The sequence below is a fragment of the Camelina sativa genome, chromosome 20 (assembly GCF_030686135.1).
Source record: "Camelina sativa cultivar CO46 ecotype springtype chromosome 20, ASM3068613v1".
Classification (NCBI taxonomy): domain Eukaryota; kingdom Viridiplantae; phylum Streptophyta; class Magnoliopsida; order Brassicales; family Brassicaceae; genus Camelina; species Camelina sativa.
The window spans coordinates 26,563,341-26,580,484 of NC_141899.1; the positions used below are offsets into that span (position 1 = coordinate 26,563,341).

The following is a 17,144-nucleotide window of genomic DNA, read 5'->3' on the forward strand; positions in this document are numbered from 1 at the left end:
TTCATCCAACAGGCAGCTTCTCCATGTTGACGTCTTTCTTTCAAACTCAACACCACTTTTTGCTAATTCGTCATACTCTGTTTCTTCAAACAGTGGCTTCTCCGTCTGGTTCCATTGAATAAATCTTCTGATTCTCAACTTCATCGAGTGATTTCTTCTGTGCATCCTTGTGATATACCAAGACATTGTTGAACAAGTTTCAGAACTCTCCATTCACAATTTCCTCTCCACATATATGGTCTCCATTGCCTTTTTGAGAAGATTTTCTATCTTCTTCATTCCTTTGGAGCTTCACGTACTAGTTGTGAAAATAATGGTGTTGTTTGTGAACGTTTGTGAAGGTTGATAGTACTCTCTCTTGTCACCACCATATTTTCCTATTTCGATCTTCTTTTCTTCTTCTTCTCACCCTTGGTTTGTTGTCACCATCATTCTCTTCTTTTTGCAGCAGAATTTTTCTTATTTTTGTTTTGCTTGGACAGGCTCCAAGACCAACATAAGCTTTGATAACATGTTATAATTTTGAGAGAAGAGAATAACAAAACAGAGTAAGAGACTTTTGTCTCTTTTATAAGATAAAAACAAATATAAACTTCGATCAACTAAAACTTGTCACATACATTAACAACAAAACTGTTTTATATAGAGAACAATCAGACACTACATCATAATAATTTATGTCTCTTAAAACTTGTGACTCTTGGATGAAACGTCACAAACCAAAACATCATGACTTAAATGTTGCGACTCTGAAACTCAATTATCAACCAACAAACCAAATCTAAACCAAATACAGAGCAGCAACAAACCACACTATCTTCAATTACCAGCCCTTGCCACCGTCACCGCTTCCTCCGTAGCCACCATCACCTCCTTTGTAACCACTACCGCTTTCACGGCAACCACCGTATCCACCTCGGCCACCGCCGCCTCCACCAGATCTGTAACCACCGCTACGTCTCTTTTAACCACCGCTACGTCTCTCATAACCGCCACCGCTACGGTAACCACCACTGCCGCCACCACGGCCTCCTCCACCGCTGCCGCTTCCTCTGGACTGAGCCTCATTCACAAATCAAGCTCTTTCCCGATCATCTCTTCAATAGCATCTCTCATGGATTTCTCGTCCTTGAAGGTGACGAATCCGAATCCCCTTGACCTTCCAGTCTCACGATCGTTAATAATCTGTAAACAAAAATCAAACAGATCCACACAAATCAGCAGAAAACCAATCAAAGAAGACTGAAAAAGACGATGAAAAGCTCATAAAAGCAAAAACATAAACGTACCGATGGGACAAAATTATTCAAGAGGGGTAAATAATATATTAGACACAAAGATTATATTATTTTAACCAAAAAAACAATAATTGTGCAATATATGTTACTTTTAAAAGTAATAAGCATATTCTTATGAATATATTTTCTATAATCAGTATTACAGAATTTATATTTTATTATGATCACTTGAAGATTACATTGCACAAAAAGTTAATAATCCAGAGAAGATATTATCAATCTTACGATACAAAATTATGCCTATATATATAGAAGAAATAAACCAACCAACCAACCAATCCACGCCTCCCAAAAACCGGTTCTAACCGGCCAATCCAACCGGTTTAGATTACCGGACTCGGAAGCTTCCGTGTTTCTTCGTAGTTTACAATTTTGTCATATCTACCATTTTTCCCTATATTTTTTAGTTATTTTATTTACATTGTCCTTCCCACTGTTTTTTTTACTCACATAACATAACACCCATTTGGATTCTCATGACTAAACAACTCAGGCGCCCGCATGTGACCATAAGGATCTGCGTGACCTTGGTGTTTCATATACGGTGGTGGTGGTGCTTCTTGACCATACCCTTGACCGTAACCTTGATTCCCATACGATACGTGTACGTATCCTTGGTTCGTATATGGTTCTTGTACGTACATAGGATTGAGACGATTGGCCTTGCATGTAATGTTGTTGTTGTTGACCGTATACTTGTCCTCCTGGTGGGTAGTAATACATCGGCTGTGGAGGATAACCGTAACCGTTATACTCCGATTTCTTCATATCCACCATAGCACCACCGTCTCCTCCGACCGCAACTTCTTTCTTCTTTTCACCGCCACCGTCGACTTTCTTTTCTCCGACATCTTTAATTTCTTTCTCACCTGTACTTTTGTCTTTCTTCTCTCCGCTGGCTGGAGCCGCCGCGGGTGGTGCTCTGTCGTCCTTTTTCGCTGGAACAACTTCGACGGTGCATTTAAGCTTCTCGTTAAGATAAGGAGTGAGCTGTTTCACGTCAATGATCCCCTTTACTATAACCAAATCCTTGGCGCTATCAATGGAAACTGAATTCAACCCTGTAAATAAAAAAATTCAAAGATAAATTAATTAAATAAAAATATAAGTAAATTAATAGAATAATTAAGTTAAGAGATTAGGCTAACCACTTCTTAGTGGACCATATGGTATTTTTTCTTGAATTTTTGTTAAATTCAATTCTGTAGATGCACAATTATGATCATCCATGAATTCACCTTCTTTCTGTTAATTTAAAATAAAAATATTTATTATGCACAAACATTAAATTTTGGAAAAAGGCACAAACATTATATTATTGTACAAGAAAATAGAATTACAATTTAAATCTATTTGCAAAAAGAAAGAAATCCAAGATTTTAGAACATTACCATAAATTTTTTTATGAATAGAATCCACTATAGTTTTTCTACAACTATAATCATTACAAAAAAAAAATTAGCATCAATATTATTTTTAAAAATTAAAAATTCGGGTTAGCAAAAATTAATACCTGAATTTTATTATATTCAATTTTGTCTATCCATAATTATGATCAATGATCATCCATGAATTCAACTGAAACAAAAAAATTTATGTATTAAGTTACATATAAATAAAATTATAAGACCTTGGCGTGGATACGCCAATTAGTTCTTCCGGGAAGAAGATCAGCAATTTTATCAAATCTCATGATTTTCTAAAATTAGGGTTTTTCTTGATTCTTCTCTGTTCTCAAAAACGGAAAGGGGATTCTCGATTTGTAAGAATACAAACAGTTACGATTAAACGTTGCGTCTTAATCGTTTTAGTGTCTCACATATTGTTTGAATATTAAATATTTTAATATTTATTATTATATATATAATTACAGATTAAAGATAAAGTTTGAAGTCAATAGATATGATGTAAAATTATAATTAAAATGTATCTAAGAGTTTATAATTAATATATACACTTTTTGATACAGCTAACAATTATATGTTTTCAAATAACATTATTGTAACTAAATAAAATATAAGCATGTGAAATTTTTTAATAATATGTACTTAGACCATCTACAATGTATTTATCTATTATTTATAATTAATATAGAATAAGTCTAAATTAGAAAATAATTTTCTCCAATGTGAAAATCTATATCTGACAATAAAATAGAGGTAATGTTAAAGATATCAAAAATTACTTTATTTTAAGTAAGAAAATATAGTTCAAATCTAAATATCGAAAACAATTATCCAATTACAAACCATATTTATACAGTTTCAAATACCTCTTTGAAAACAACATTAAGTATTTTATTTTGGCATTTCCCATCTTTATCTGTAATTAACACCTTCAAGTCTTTTCTAGTTGTGACTCGAGAGAAGGCAACATAAAGTTGTCCATGTGTGAAAACCGGCTTTGGTAGAAACAAACCAACATGTTCTAGCGTCTGACTTTGACTCTTGTTTATAGTAATTGCAAACGCCACAATAACAGGAGACTGTCGTCGCCTCATACAAAAGGGGAATTTTGCATCAGGTGGACTAACATACATCCTAGAGATATTTACTCTATCGCCAACATTTTTTCCTGTCACGATTCTTGTTTTGATTACATGATTGGCAACTGAGTAATAATTAGCCTCGTACCGTTACACAAACTTCCCTTAGGATCTATATTCCTTAGCAAAATAGTTGACGGATATGAATACTAATTAGCCTTGTCTTCATGATAAATTTGATTCAATAGAACCAAAATAGTACTAAAAAATTATACTCTCAAAACAATATGTTTAGCTAAACGAACCACTTTCGCAACACATCTTTAGTAGTTGACGGATATGAATACTAATAACTTATACTCCCTCCATTTCATAATAAGTGTCATTTTGACACTTTGAACACAAATTAAGAAAACATATTAAAATATCATTTACACCCTTAAAATTGACATTAACTTTTGATATTCTTCAATGAATATAAGGTTAAAGTTGGAAATTTATGCTTAATATTACATTGAAAATCTAAAATGACAGTTATTTTGAAACAAAAAAGTCAGCCTAGAATGACACTCTTTGTAAAACAGATGAAGTTAATAACGTAACAACACTTATTTTCATCATTATCCATTTAACCTTCTATTTTTTTTAATATATATTTATCTTCATCCTTATCAAATTTTTCATTTCCTCTAGATGTATACGGAATATTATTAAAGATTTATGAAAATAATTTTGTTAAGTTCAGATATATTTTAATACTTATTTTAGATATATATCTTTCTTGTAAGATCCAAATTTGCATGCTTCAGTGACGTGATTATTCCAAACATACATGTGTCGGCTCTAAGCACATGCTTAGGGTGCAAAGGCATAATGTCTAGCTACTTTGTTTTTGATAAATTTGTACATAACTTAAGATACTTTTAAAAATAATGTTTTTTATATACTTGTGAAATTAAATTATTTATAGTTTTGTACAGGGTCAATAATATTAATGAGACGGGATTGGATCCTAATTAAACACCATTAATATCTATGAAAATTTTGAATCTTAATAAATCGAGCACGATTTGGATCCTTATAATTGCACATCCCAGCAATAAATCGAGCTAAAATGACAAAGATGGCGACTTATGAAGCACATGAACAGTTTGGGATGTATTAGTCATAAGAAAGGAAAAAGACTAAGGGAAGCTTGAGTAGAAGGAGGCGAGATGGAGAAAGCGTTGAACTACTTCAACATAGTCCATCACCATCTGCAGTTTTCAAAGAGGATGTCCAATGTTCTTTATCTTCCTTGATGGCCGACTTGAGATGTCTTGCGTTTTCGGCTCTCCCGAGAAGAAGAAGAAGAAAATAAAAGCGAATTTCCCTTCGGTTCTGAAGTTTGTTTCTTGGTTGCAATTAAAAACTCTTTCAGCTATTCCTTGGCCTTGAGTAGATGGGGCTCTGAACAGGCAGCCAGGAAGCAAGGACTATATTAGTCAACAAAGTAACAGGCGGAGATTTGAGGCCACCTCTATGTGGAGGTCATCTGTGTGCGGCTGAGGAAAAAGGGACACCACTGAGAGATTATTATTTGAGAGAATGTGCAACTGAATTAGGATAAGAGACTTGAAGAATTGACCTTGAGAGAGGCTAAGGAACGATGGAGGGGGTTGGTGAAGTCTAGAGATCGAAGGCGGAGTCACGACGTAAGCATCTTTATTAAAAGTCGATTGATGGAGAGGGTTGGTTAGAGAATTGAAAAAAGAGTTGCAAGCGTAATAGATAACTGTTAAATAGCGTACTTTTTACCATCACATGTGAGTCACAAATTGGCTCGAAGATGGATTGTTAGGGTTCAGAAAAACCTAATTAAAGAGAGAAAGCTAACTGATAAAAAAAAAAAATTAAAAATTAGGATTTTTCGTCTGAAAGATTCAAATATCAATTCAATATCAAAAATATAGTCGTATCAACCATGCACCTCAAATACTATAGTACTTGCGAATTTTGAATCCAAATAAAATTCCAAAAAATAAAAAGGGAAAAAAAGAGAAGGAACAAAAAAATTAAACCGATACCTTTTTAATTTAGTTTTATCTCTCCATCATCGAGTTCCGATATTTTCTTCTCTTTGTATGTAGACATCTTCTCAAACACATTAAGAACAACCATGATTTGTAGTTCCAAAATCCCAAGGTAAACTTCTATAATCGAATCAAAGATTATTGAAAACTAAATCACAAAATCATTAGCACCTTAATAGAAAGAAAAAGCAACAACAATAATTTTGTGATATAAACAAACAACCACTACATAAGAAACTAAAAATCAAAATCCGGTGCAATCAAATAAAGGACCAAAATTATAATAAAAATCATTTTGAGAAAGAAAAAAATCTATATAATTTTGAGAACATGATAATAGATTAGGGTTTTTTCTTGTTTTGGAATGATAAAAGATTTGTAGTTCAGCGATTTGATTTTTTTGCTTGCCTCATCGACTCGTTTGTCCAATCTTGTTTTTGATCTACAAAAAAAGCATCCAGGATTCGTCACAGGTAACAACACAAAATCAGTAAATTTTTCGATATATTTCAACATAATAATAAAAAATTAGAGCAACATAAAATTTAATTTATGCAAACACCAAAAGCATATCGATAGTACATCAACATAAACAAAAAATCAAAAAAAAATTTATTCATTAGAAACAGAACAATATAAAAAAACATATATATATACACTCAAAATTATATGTTTAGCTTAATGAATCCAACTTCTATTGTTTTGGCTGAGCCTCTATATATATATATAGCTTAGAAGGAGAACCGTCATAATTATCTTTATCATTTTAATATTTCAAAAAACAGAAATTTTCTTTAAACGAATATTCGTATTATATTCTAATATTTATCTTCCATTTTTCTAAAGAGAGATATTGCATAGAAATATATTAGATTCCCAATTTTGTAAATCAATTTTCGTTTTTGTTTTTATTAATTTTCATTTATTTATTTATTTTTATTTAAAAACTTAGGGTAAAAAGGTCCAGTTTTAAATCTCATTAATGGCAAATTAGTAATCTTAAGTCTGAGGATGAATGTGGTGCGTTTCAGAAACCTAAATAGGTGAGAAAAGCTTGTTCGAAAATTTTTAAAGGACAATTTTCATTAAGGGCAAAGGAGGTCAATTTTTGTGAGATTGGCTGTGAGCTCTCTCGGCTTCTCCTTTAATATATTAGATATTTTTAATAAATTGATACACGGAGTTGTCCAATGTGATATTTGGTGTAAATAGTGCGACTATGCGGTTGAGACTATTAATCATGTTTTCTTTGAATGCCCTCGCTCGTGTGAAGTTTGGAATTTATCTCCGACTCTGGTCCTGTCCGAGGGTTTTCCATATGAGCCAGTGTACTCGAATTTGGATTTATTTTCTAGAGGAGTGCCTTTCAACAGGGTGATTCTGATCAACTTCTTCAATTAACATAGAATTTATAGGCAATCTGGAAGGTTATAAATAAATAAAAATTCAAGATTTAGAGATCGAGGCGAATGATATAACTGCTTAGGCTTTAGGCGATAAGTTAGCCTGGGAAGAGGTGCCCAAGTTTCTTCACCTGGTTGTCAGATTAATGGTTCTTGGAAAGCAACCAATGTGCATTCAGGATTGGGCTTGTGGTGTTGCGTTGGTGAGGAGCGAACCTTGTTGTTGGGGGCAAGTGTCTAAGACGGAGCCCCTCCCCCTACATTCGGAGTTAGAAGCGTTGTTGTCAGTCATGAGCGGATACGTGCTGCAGGGATCGCTTGTCAACATTTTGAGACTGATTGTGCTGAGTTACTCACTATTGTGCAGTCCCTAAAGATTGACCGTCCTTCTCCAACATGCTCGATGAGTTTAACTTTCTGGAGTCCTTCCCACTATTTTATATCTCTTGGATCTCCCATGCGTCAAATACGAAGGCAGATTGTCTTGCCTGTGCTTCGCGTTCTCTTATCTCTGAAGTTTATTTTGTAAACCCCTCCAGCTTGGACAACTAATCGAGGAATTTCTTTTTAATTTATTATTTGGTTGAAAAAAGTAAATTGATACACTTTTAGTTAAAGAAAATAGTTGTAGATGAGTTCAAAGTTATTAAAATAAAATTAAATTTAACAAAGAATATATATTTAATTCTTTTCATAAATAAAAACAATGTATAAATGTAAAGAGATTAACTTCTAGTTATAGAAAATAGTTATTTTTTGTTTTCTGTAATATACTTATGTATATCCCATTTACAAATCTACTATATACATAACCACTAAAAATGTATTTGTACACACAAATATATTTTACTGTTAAAATATACTCTTTAGTCTTTACTACTACCAACAAATTATCTTTATGAACACCTTAAATATCCTCTTATATGTCTCTTCACTTTAACATTTTTATAGTTAAAAAACGCATACGTTAATATTACATACTTCTATCTTATATATTACAATAGCAGTCTTTTTGAATAAATTATTTGATTGGTGACAAAAAATATGAGATGATCTATATTTTTTTTTTTACTTCAACCATCTTTTTCTTAGAAACAGTAATTAAATGTATATTTTCACAATCATTTTTTATCTTATATAAAGAGTAATCATTTTTCTATATTATACTTTCGAATTTTTCTATATTATAATCATTTTTCTATATTTAGCAACTTAAAATAAAAATAAATAAACTATATTATACTTTCGAATTTTATGATATATATTTATATATATAATTTCCTTATAATGATCTTTTTAAAAATTTAAAGCTGTTTTATAATTGCCTTTTAATATTTTTAAAACTGTTAATAGTTTTGTTTTACATTTGGAAGTTTACAAAGGTTTTTTTTCTTTAAAAGATTTTAAATAAAATTAGGGTTTTTTTTTTTCTCTAGTATACTTTTATATAAAACCTCTTTATGGCAGGTTTTGAATATTTACAATTTTATTTTTTTAAATTTTAATAAATTTACAATTGACATGCGTCAACATCTGAATGATACAATTGACACGTGTCACGATCTTGTTAATGAGTAACTTTGACATTAAACTTTATATAATAAGATAAAATTCTAAATATTCTATAAGCAACATAACAAAGATAATTACAACTTGTGAGAAAAAGGATGTGTACTTACCATAGTTTTTAGGGTTTTCTATCATGTAATTAAGAGTGTCATATAAGTCAATAAACACAAATTTGCTATTTGGTAATTCTTTTCCTAAAACATCCAACCTCGGAGAAAACTTTTTGTTAAAGTGGAGAGCAACTTCGTTTAGTTTGTTTGAGCATTTTCTCCTCAATCTCCCATGATTTTTTTTCTGGTTGTGGGTCACTACAAGAAAACACAGTCGATTTTAGACGGATTTTCTGATGGAAACAATCCGTAGGACATTTCTGACAGGTTTCCAAGAGGTTTCCGACAAATTTCTGAGAAAATTCTGAGGAAAATATGTCTCTCAGAAAACCCTCGGAAATTTTGTTAATCCGTCGGTAATTTCTTAGAAATTTCTGACAAAAACCATGTCGTCGGAATATCCTCGAAAAATTATCAAAACTTCCGACGGCTTTCCGGGGGACAGAAGACCATTGGCTTATTCTAAGAGCTTTCCAACGGATTACTGAGAACTTTGCCATTATATCCGTTGCGATTATATCCTTTGCGATATAGCCATTGCGATTATATCTGTTGAATGTGACCGTTGCAATTTAAAAATCCCTCGGAAATCCGTTGGAAATCTCTCGCAAATCTCTTGGAAAATTTGTGTATAAATATTCAAGTTATGATTCACTTGTTTGGTAAACGAAAATATACACAATACCAACAATAATGTCTTCTTCAGATCCTTATGGTTATTTTTGTTCATGGATGGATAAACCCAGATACAGTGAAGAGACAGGCAAACTTACAGAAGAGTTCAAGGAAAGTCTTAAACAATTCATGTTATTCGCGTCAAACCAGACCATAACGCGAGAAACATGTACTATGTCTTGTCCTTGTCCAAAATGTCGGAATTATAAAAATCTGGAGGTATCATTAGTAAAGAAGCATTTGTTTAGGGATGGATTTATGCCAGGTTATAAGATATGGTTTTTGCATGGAAAAAGTGAATCAATGGTAGATTATGGTAGTACTAGTCAACATTATACTCCGGATAGTGTAAAAGAACCATCGATAGAAGTAGACGTAGGTACATTTCAGATGGTGAATGATGCATTTAGGGAAAATGCGCCCTTATTCATTCAGGATGAAGATAGAGTAGAACAACCGAATTTAGAAGCCCGGAGATTCTTTGATATGTTTGATGCAGCAAATATGTCATTGTATGATGGTTGTAAGAAGGGTCATTCACCATTATCAGCTACAACTAGGTTGATGGGCATAAAGACGGATTGGAATTTGTCAGAGGGTTGTGTGGATGCAATTACTGATTTTGTGAAAGAAATTTTGCAAGAGAATAATCTTTCACCAGCTTCATACTATGAGGTGCAGAAACTCGTAGCTCGACTTGGTTTGCCATATCAGGTGATAGATGTGTGCTGTGATAATTGTATGATTTATTGGAGAGAAGACAAAGGCCGCACTTCATGTCGTTTTTGTCGTAAACCTCGGTATTAGGACACAAGTGGAAGAGTTCCCACCCAATATATAAGAATGTGGTATTTACCATTGCCAGAGAGGTTGAAAAGATTTTATCAGTCAGAGCGTACAGCAGGATCAATGAGATGGCATGCAGAACATACATCAGACACTGTAATTGCGCACCCATCGGATGCCAAAGCATGGAAACATTTTCAGTCAGTCTATCCTGACTTTGCGTATGAGCCAAGGAATGTTTATCTTGGTTTGTCTACATATGGTTTTAATCCTTTTCGGAAACATGGGAGGCAATATTCATTGTGGCCAGTTATCGTGATACCTTATAATTTGCTGCCATATTTGTGTATGAAACGGGAGTTTATTTTTCTCACCATTCTTGTTCCTGGTCCAGATCATCCGAAGAAAGCACTTGATGTGTTTTTGCAGCCATTGATATATGAGTTACAAATGCTATGCGAACATGGTGTAGAAGCATTCGATGTTTCAATGAACCAAAATTTCATCATGCGGGCGATGCTTATGTGGACTATAAGCGATTTTTCAGCCTCTGAAATGTTCACTGGATGGACAACGCATGGACGGTTAGCTTGTCCATATTGTCAAGATAACACCGATGCATTTCAGCTGAAACATGGACGTAAAACGAGTTGGTTTGATTGTCATAGACGATGTAGACAATATTATATAAATAATATAATCACTATTATTTTTAATAATAATATAATCACTATTAAAAATTTAAAAATTGTTTAGATTTAATATGTTATGTTTTCTTTAAATGTAGACAATAGAAGCCGGAGGAGTTGCACCTGATTGGTTAGATGTTATGGAAGCCACCCACACAAGCAAGGAAACTGGACAAATTCAAAATATGGTTGTCGCAGAACGGATTGAGAAGATTAAGCTCCGGAAGATGGAACGGCTTACACTCTCTGAAGATGGCTCATCATCCACAATTGATATACCTCGTCTGGAAATCAACCAAATGTGTCTTGAGGTATATTTGAATATATTGTTTTGTCTTTTTATTTATTTCCAATCATTAATTAATTTTTTTTTTTACTTAAGAAATTCCTTTAACCAAGGGTCAGAGACCCGGTTTAGGAAATCTTGTGTCACGAGATGAGAATGTCTCTTTGGTTTTTCCTCGGGACAATGAAATTGTTCAACAAGTTCAAGATCTTAACCAAATTGTAAAAGAAAAAGACGCAAAGGTCGAGGAACTGAAGCAAGAAAACCTCAAAATTAAGGAACAATTTATCCAGACCCAAACAACACTCTGACAACTTCAAAGTTTCATTTGCACCCAATTTCCTGGACAATTCACTCCTCCTAATCCTAGCTAATTTGTTTTTTTCTAAACTATTTTCATTTTATGAATATTGTTATTTAGTTGGATAATTATGTATTGGGATGTATATATTTTGTATTAGGAGATGTATATATTTATTTTCAGCTTATTGATATATTGTTATTTTATTTATTATTAAAGAATTTCTAAATTTATTTGTGATTTTATATTTCTATTTATAATTTCGTATATAAATATGAGATCTCTCGAAAAGTCCTCGGAAACTCCGTTATCGTCAAAAAATCCTCGGAATCAAGATCCCTCGGAAATTCCTCGAAAAACGTTTCTCTTGGAAATCTCTTGGAAATTTGAATCCCTTGGAATTCTCTCGAAAATCTTTTATCCTTGGAATTCCGTCGCAAATTTGGACTCTTGGAAATACGTCAAAAAGGTCGTTCCTTGGAATTCTGTTGGAAAAGACGTCCCTTTGAAAACTCCTCGGTAACTAGGCGTCCTTAGAAATCCCTTGGAAATTTGTTGGAAATTTCAGACGAATTTCAGACGATTTCTAATTTCCGACAAGCGGTTTCCAAAGACTGTTTTTTCTCGGAAATTCGTCAGAAAAGACTGTTTCCGAGGATTTACCGACAATTCTCTCCCGTGAAAACTGGCTGTTTTCTTGTAGTGGGTACACATCCGACTGGTACTGCTCCATGTCCGTATATTTCCTATACGATACAAACAATAAATATGAATCTCAAACTGATTCTAGTGAAGTGTTTGCTACTAATGATTAATATAAGTTAACTTATTTTTGTAATGTCAAACCGATCGAGAATAAAAAAAAAGCATTATGTAAATATAAAATGAAACTGACTTAATCAAATATTATACTTACCCTGACAAATTTAGATGATAAACCAGCCAAATAATTAGCATATCAGGTTCTGTTAAATTTGAGGGAGCGTGCCGTATATGTATGAGGCTACGAGCAATATCACTACTGCTGGCTACCACAAGGTAAATACTATTTTAAATCATTGGCTTTCTCTTCGCCAACTATTACTTTTTTTTTTTTTTACATTCTTTAAAATATATTTGTTGATCTGATAAATCTCAAAAAAATGAATGAAAAAACTAAAACTTTTAAACAGTTACACAAATTATTAGAGAAAAATTTAACTATATTAAAAGGACCACTAGTTAGCTCTTAACGGATCATAACCAGAACCATGAAGCAAACTTTATACCCTTAAAGAATATCTTCACTTTTCAGCTTTGGATTTAAGTATGCTGGTATTGTCTTCGCTATTCCTAGTCTTTCCGCTGCCATACATTGGTATATAAAAAGAAAAGATATATCACCATAAATTATCACGACATATATCACAAATCCAATGAAGCCTTCTTTATAATTAAAAATATATAAAGCCTTTAATAAGAAACATCATGGCATTAGCAATATGTGACATTATAAAACGTCATATTTAAGAAAATAGATATGCACTTTTAATCCAAGATCATGAGTGAATTTTGTTATAAAGAATTGATTATTCATCACTAAACATGTCACATGTTTTAACACTTGTCATGTTTATCTCTTTTGATTAAGTGACTCATCATTTGTTTTGTACCTATAAATATGTGATGAGAGTGAGATATAGACAACATATAAGATTTCAAAGTAAAAAGAGATGTGTTAGTGTCCCTCACCCTCTCCCTCACCATCACGTTTCTTCTCTACTTTCTTTGTGCAATTACACAATTGCATAAACATAAGCATATACATACACACACATATATATATATATATATATATATATATATATATAATAATCTTCTATATTTGCGTTATTATCTACAACACGTTATCAGCACGATCGTCTTTCTGCTCCAACCGATCTAACCGTTTCTATACAGATCAATCTTTTGAGGTAACATCTAATTTATGTCGAATTTGTTTATTTAAAATTTCTTTAAATTCCTTTAAATTCAAGAATATATATATGAGATATTTACGGAGTAAAAAGACTATGTCTTCTCCTTGATCATAATGGTAGGCTCTGCCTCCTTGATCATATAGATCTACATTCTTGATCAGAAAGATAGGCTCTGCCTTCTCGATCATATGTTAAGATTTATATTATATTATGGAAGGCTCTGCCTCCTCAAAATCTCATGAATAAATTAATAATGGACTTATTATTCATGTAGATAATTATGTCAAATCTCGCCAAACTTGAAATCCTTGCCCTTGATGTATCTGGAAAAAAATATATGACATGGGCATCGGATGCACAAATGCATCTGAGATCGGATGGGCTTTTAAGCACCATCGATCCGTCGAAAATGACATCAGATAAGGATAAGGCCAAAGCCATGGTGTTTTTACGCCACCACCTCCACGATAATCTGAAAAATGAGTACATCACGAAAGAAGATCCTGTAGATCTTTGGCAATCACTCAAAGATAGGTTTGATCACCAGAAATATGTGATCTTACCAAAGGCTAGACATGAGTGGTTAAATCTCCGGTTCTTGGATTACAAAAGTGTTGGTGAATTTAATTCCGCTATGTTCGGAATCACCTCCAGGATGGCTTTGTGTGGCGAAGAAGTGAGCAATTATGATATGATCGAAAAAACGCTCTCAACTTTTCATCCTGGAAATGTAATCCTGCAAGAACAATACCGGACCAAAGGATACACTCGATTTTCTGAGTTAATGCACGTTCTTCTTGTTGCTGAACAAAATAATCAACTCGTGATGCTGAATCATCAAACTCGCCCATCTGGATCAGCTCCACTTCCAGAAGTGAATGTTGCTTCATCCAGTTATAATTGGCAAGGACGAGGACGCGGACGCGGTCGAGGCCGTGGCCGTGGTCGTGGGCGTGGAGGAGGTCGTGGCCAAGGTAGAGGAAGAGGTCACTATTCTAATAGCTTCAACGCTGGCAAAGCCAACAACGATCTTCATGTAAATGATGCCAGCCGCATTATAAAGAAAAAAGATGAGAGTATTTGTTACAGATGCGGCATGAAAGGTCATTGGTACCAAACTTGTCGTATACCAAAGCATTTGGCCAATCTATATCAAGCGTCTCAAAAGGAAAAAGAAAGAGACGTTGAGACCAATCTCATCTCAAATGAAGCTGGACCTTCCTACCATGGTCTCAAGGATGAAACTCATCTGGATGTCGCAGATTTCCTCGTCAATCAAGAGAGCGGAAAATCATGCGATTAAAATCTTTATGTAAAATAATGCTTGTAAAACTTTTGGTGTTTAAAGTCTTTTTGTAATATATTTTAAATCTCGTAAGACTTTGTTATATATTAATGCATATTTTATGAATGTTTTATCTCCAGAAAATGTCAACTTTTGAGATTGAGGACGAAGAAATGTGTCTAGCAGATAGTACTACTACGCACTCAATATTTAGAGATAAAAAATATTTCTCCTCTCTCAAAATAAATGACTCCGCTAAAGGCGTGAGCACTATATCTGGAAATGCAAAGATTATAATGGGCTTTGGCGAAGCCAATTTTTCAATGCCAAGGGGAACAAAATTTGAAATAAAAGATGCATTATATTCCCCTAAGTCTCAACGAAACTTGATAAGTTTCAGAGATATCCGAAGAAATGGATATCATATAAAGACTATGAATAAGAATGGCATTGAATATCTTTGCATCAAATCCGAGGAAAAACATATATTGGAAGAGTTACCAATGTTATCCTCTGGATTATATTGCACAAAAATAAATGTATTCGCATCGTATGTTACAGTAAACTCAAAGTTTACTAATACGTTTAAGATTTGGCATGAGAGACTTGGACATCCTGGTTCAATCATGATGCGAAAAATTGTGCAAAATTCTAATGGCCACCCGTTAAAAAACCAGAAAATTTATTGTTCTGGTGAGTTTTCATGTGATGCATGTTCTCAAGGAAAACTCATAATTAGGCCATCGCCAACCAAAGTCGGGAATGAATTGCCAATATTCTTAGAGAGAATACATGGTGATATATGTGGACCTATTCACCCTTCATGCGGGCCATTTCGTTATTTTATGGTAATGATTGACGCATCTAGTAGATGGTCATATGTGTGTCTTTTGACAACACGAAATACGGCTTTCGCAAAATTCATTTCCCAAATAATCAGGTTAAAAGCACAATTCCCTGATTATGCCATAAAGAAAGTAAGGCTTGATAACGCTAGTGAATTCACTTCACAAGCTTTTAATGAATATTGTATGTCAATGGGAATTGATGTTGAACATCCGGTCCATCATGTTCATACACAAAATGGCATGGCTGAATCTTTGATTAAACGGTTACAACTCATTGCTAGACCGTTGATATTGAGAACAAAACTCCCAATTTCTATATGGGGTCATGCTATATTGCATGCTGCAGCATTGGTCCAAATACGACCAAGTGCATACAATACATATTCCCCTTTACAATTAACGTCTGGTCAAGAACCAAACATTTCTCATCTCCGTGTTTTTGGATGTGCGGTTTATGTTCCTATAGCCCCACCGCAAAGAACAAAAATGGGGCCACAAAGGAGATTGGGAATATACGTCGGTTATGCATCACCGAGTATCATAAATTATCTTGAACCACAAACTGGTGATATGTTTACAGCACGTTTTGCTGATTGCCATTTTAATGAAGATGAATTTCCAGCGTTAAGGGGAGAAATTAAACAGGTACCAAAAGAGATTACATGGAATACACCATCTTTGGTACATCTTGACCCCCCTACGAATCAACGTGAGCTGGAAGTTCAGAAAATTGTACATTTACAAAATTTGGCAAATCAATTACCAGATGCGTTCACAGATACAAAAAGGGTGACAAAATCACATATTCCCGCTGCAAATGCACCATCAAGAGTTGAAATTCCAAAAGAGGAAATCGATGGGAAAAAGGATAATGAGCCTAAAGTTCAATTGAAACGGGGGAGGCCAATAGGTTCTAAAGATAAAAATCCCCGAAAGAAAAAGAAAATGGGAGACGGAAATGAAAAGGTTCAAGAGGAACCAAGTGAAGAGAAAAGTCATCAGGAAGACGATACATAAAATTATGAGATCTCTATTAACTATGCCCAAGATGGAAAATTATGGGCTAGAGATGAAATCGATGATGAAAATGGAATTTTTATTTTTCTGTATCTAAAGAGATTGATTATGAAAATGATGATCCTGATCCAAGGTCTGTGTCAGAGTGCCAACAAAGGCCTGACTGGGAGAAATGGAAAAGTGCAATGCAAACTGAATTGTTCTCCCTTAATAAAAGAAATGTCTTCGGACCTATTGTCACTGCATCTAATGATATAAAACCTGTTGGGTGCAAGTGGGTTTTCGTGAGAAAGAGAAATGAGAAAGATGAGATAACACGATATAAAGCCCGACTTGTTGCACAAGGTTTTTCTCAAAGGCCG

The 17,144-nt window shown here is 33.6% G+C and overlaps 1 protein-coding gene, 1 long non-coding RNA gene and 1 pseudogene across 2 annotated transcripts; 1 reads left to right on the forward strand and 2 right to left on the reverse strand.

Annotated features, from left to right (window-relative positions):
- Positions 1-600: 600 nt before the first annotated feature.
- Positions 601-1,519, reverse strand: LOC104773195 (uncharacterized). The gene is made up of 2 exons (XR_765045.3): positions 1,290-1,519; positions 601-1,185 (listed from the first exon to the last, which is right to left on the reverse strand). It is a non-coding gene; the product is annotated as an uncharacterized LOC104773195 (long non-coding RNA).
- Positions 1,520-1,640: 121 nt separating this feature from the next.
- Positions 1,641-9,437, reverse strand: LOC104773202 (heavy metal-associated isoprenylated plant protein 6 pseudogene; annotated as a pseudogene).
- Positions 9,438-13,755: 4,318 nt separating this feature from the next.
- LOC147919412 (uncharacterized) lies at positions 13,756-14,936 on the forward strand. The gene has a single exon (XM_087503430.1). It carries the CDS (start codon positions 13,913-13,915, stop codon positions 14,933-14,935), a length of 1,023 nt encoding a protein of 340 aa, XP_087359556.1. The 5' UTR covers positions 13,756-13,912; the 3' UTR covers position 14,936.
- Positions 14,937-17,144: the final 2,208 nt, after the last annotated feature.

Coding starts and splice junctions, on each gene's coding strand:
- LOC147919412 (XM_087503430.1), top strand. CDS start 13,913: ATGTCAAATCTCGCCAAACTTGAAATCCTTGCCCTTGATGTATCTGGA.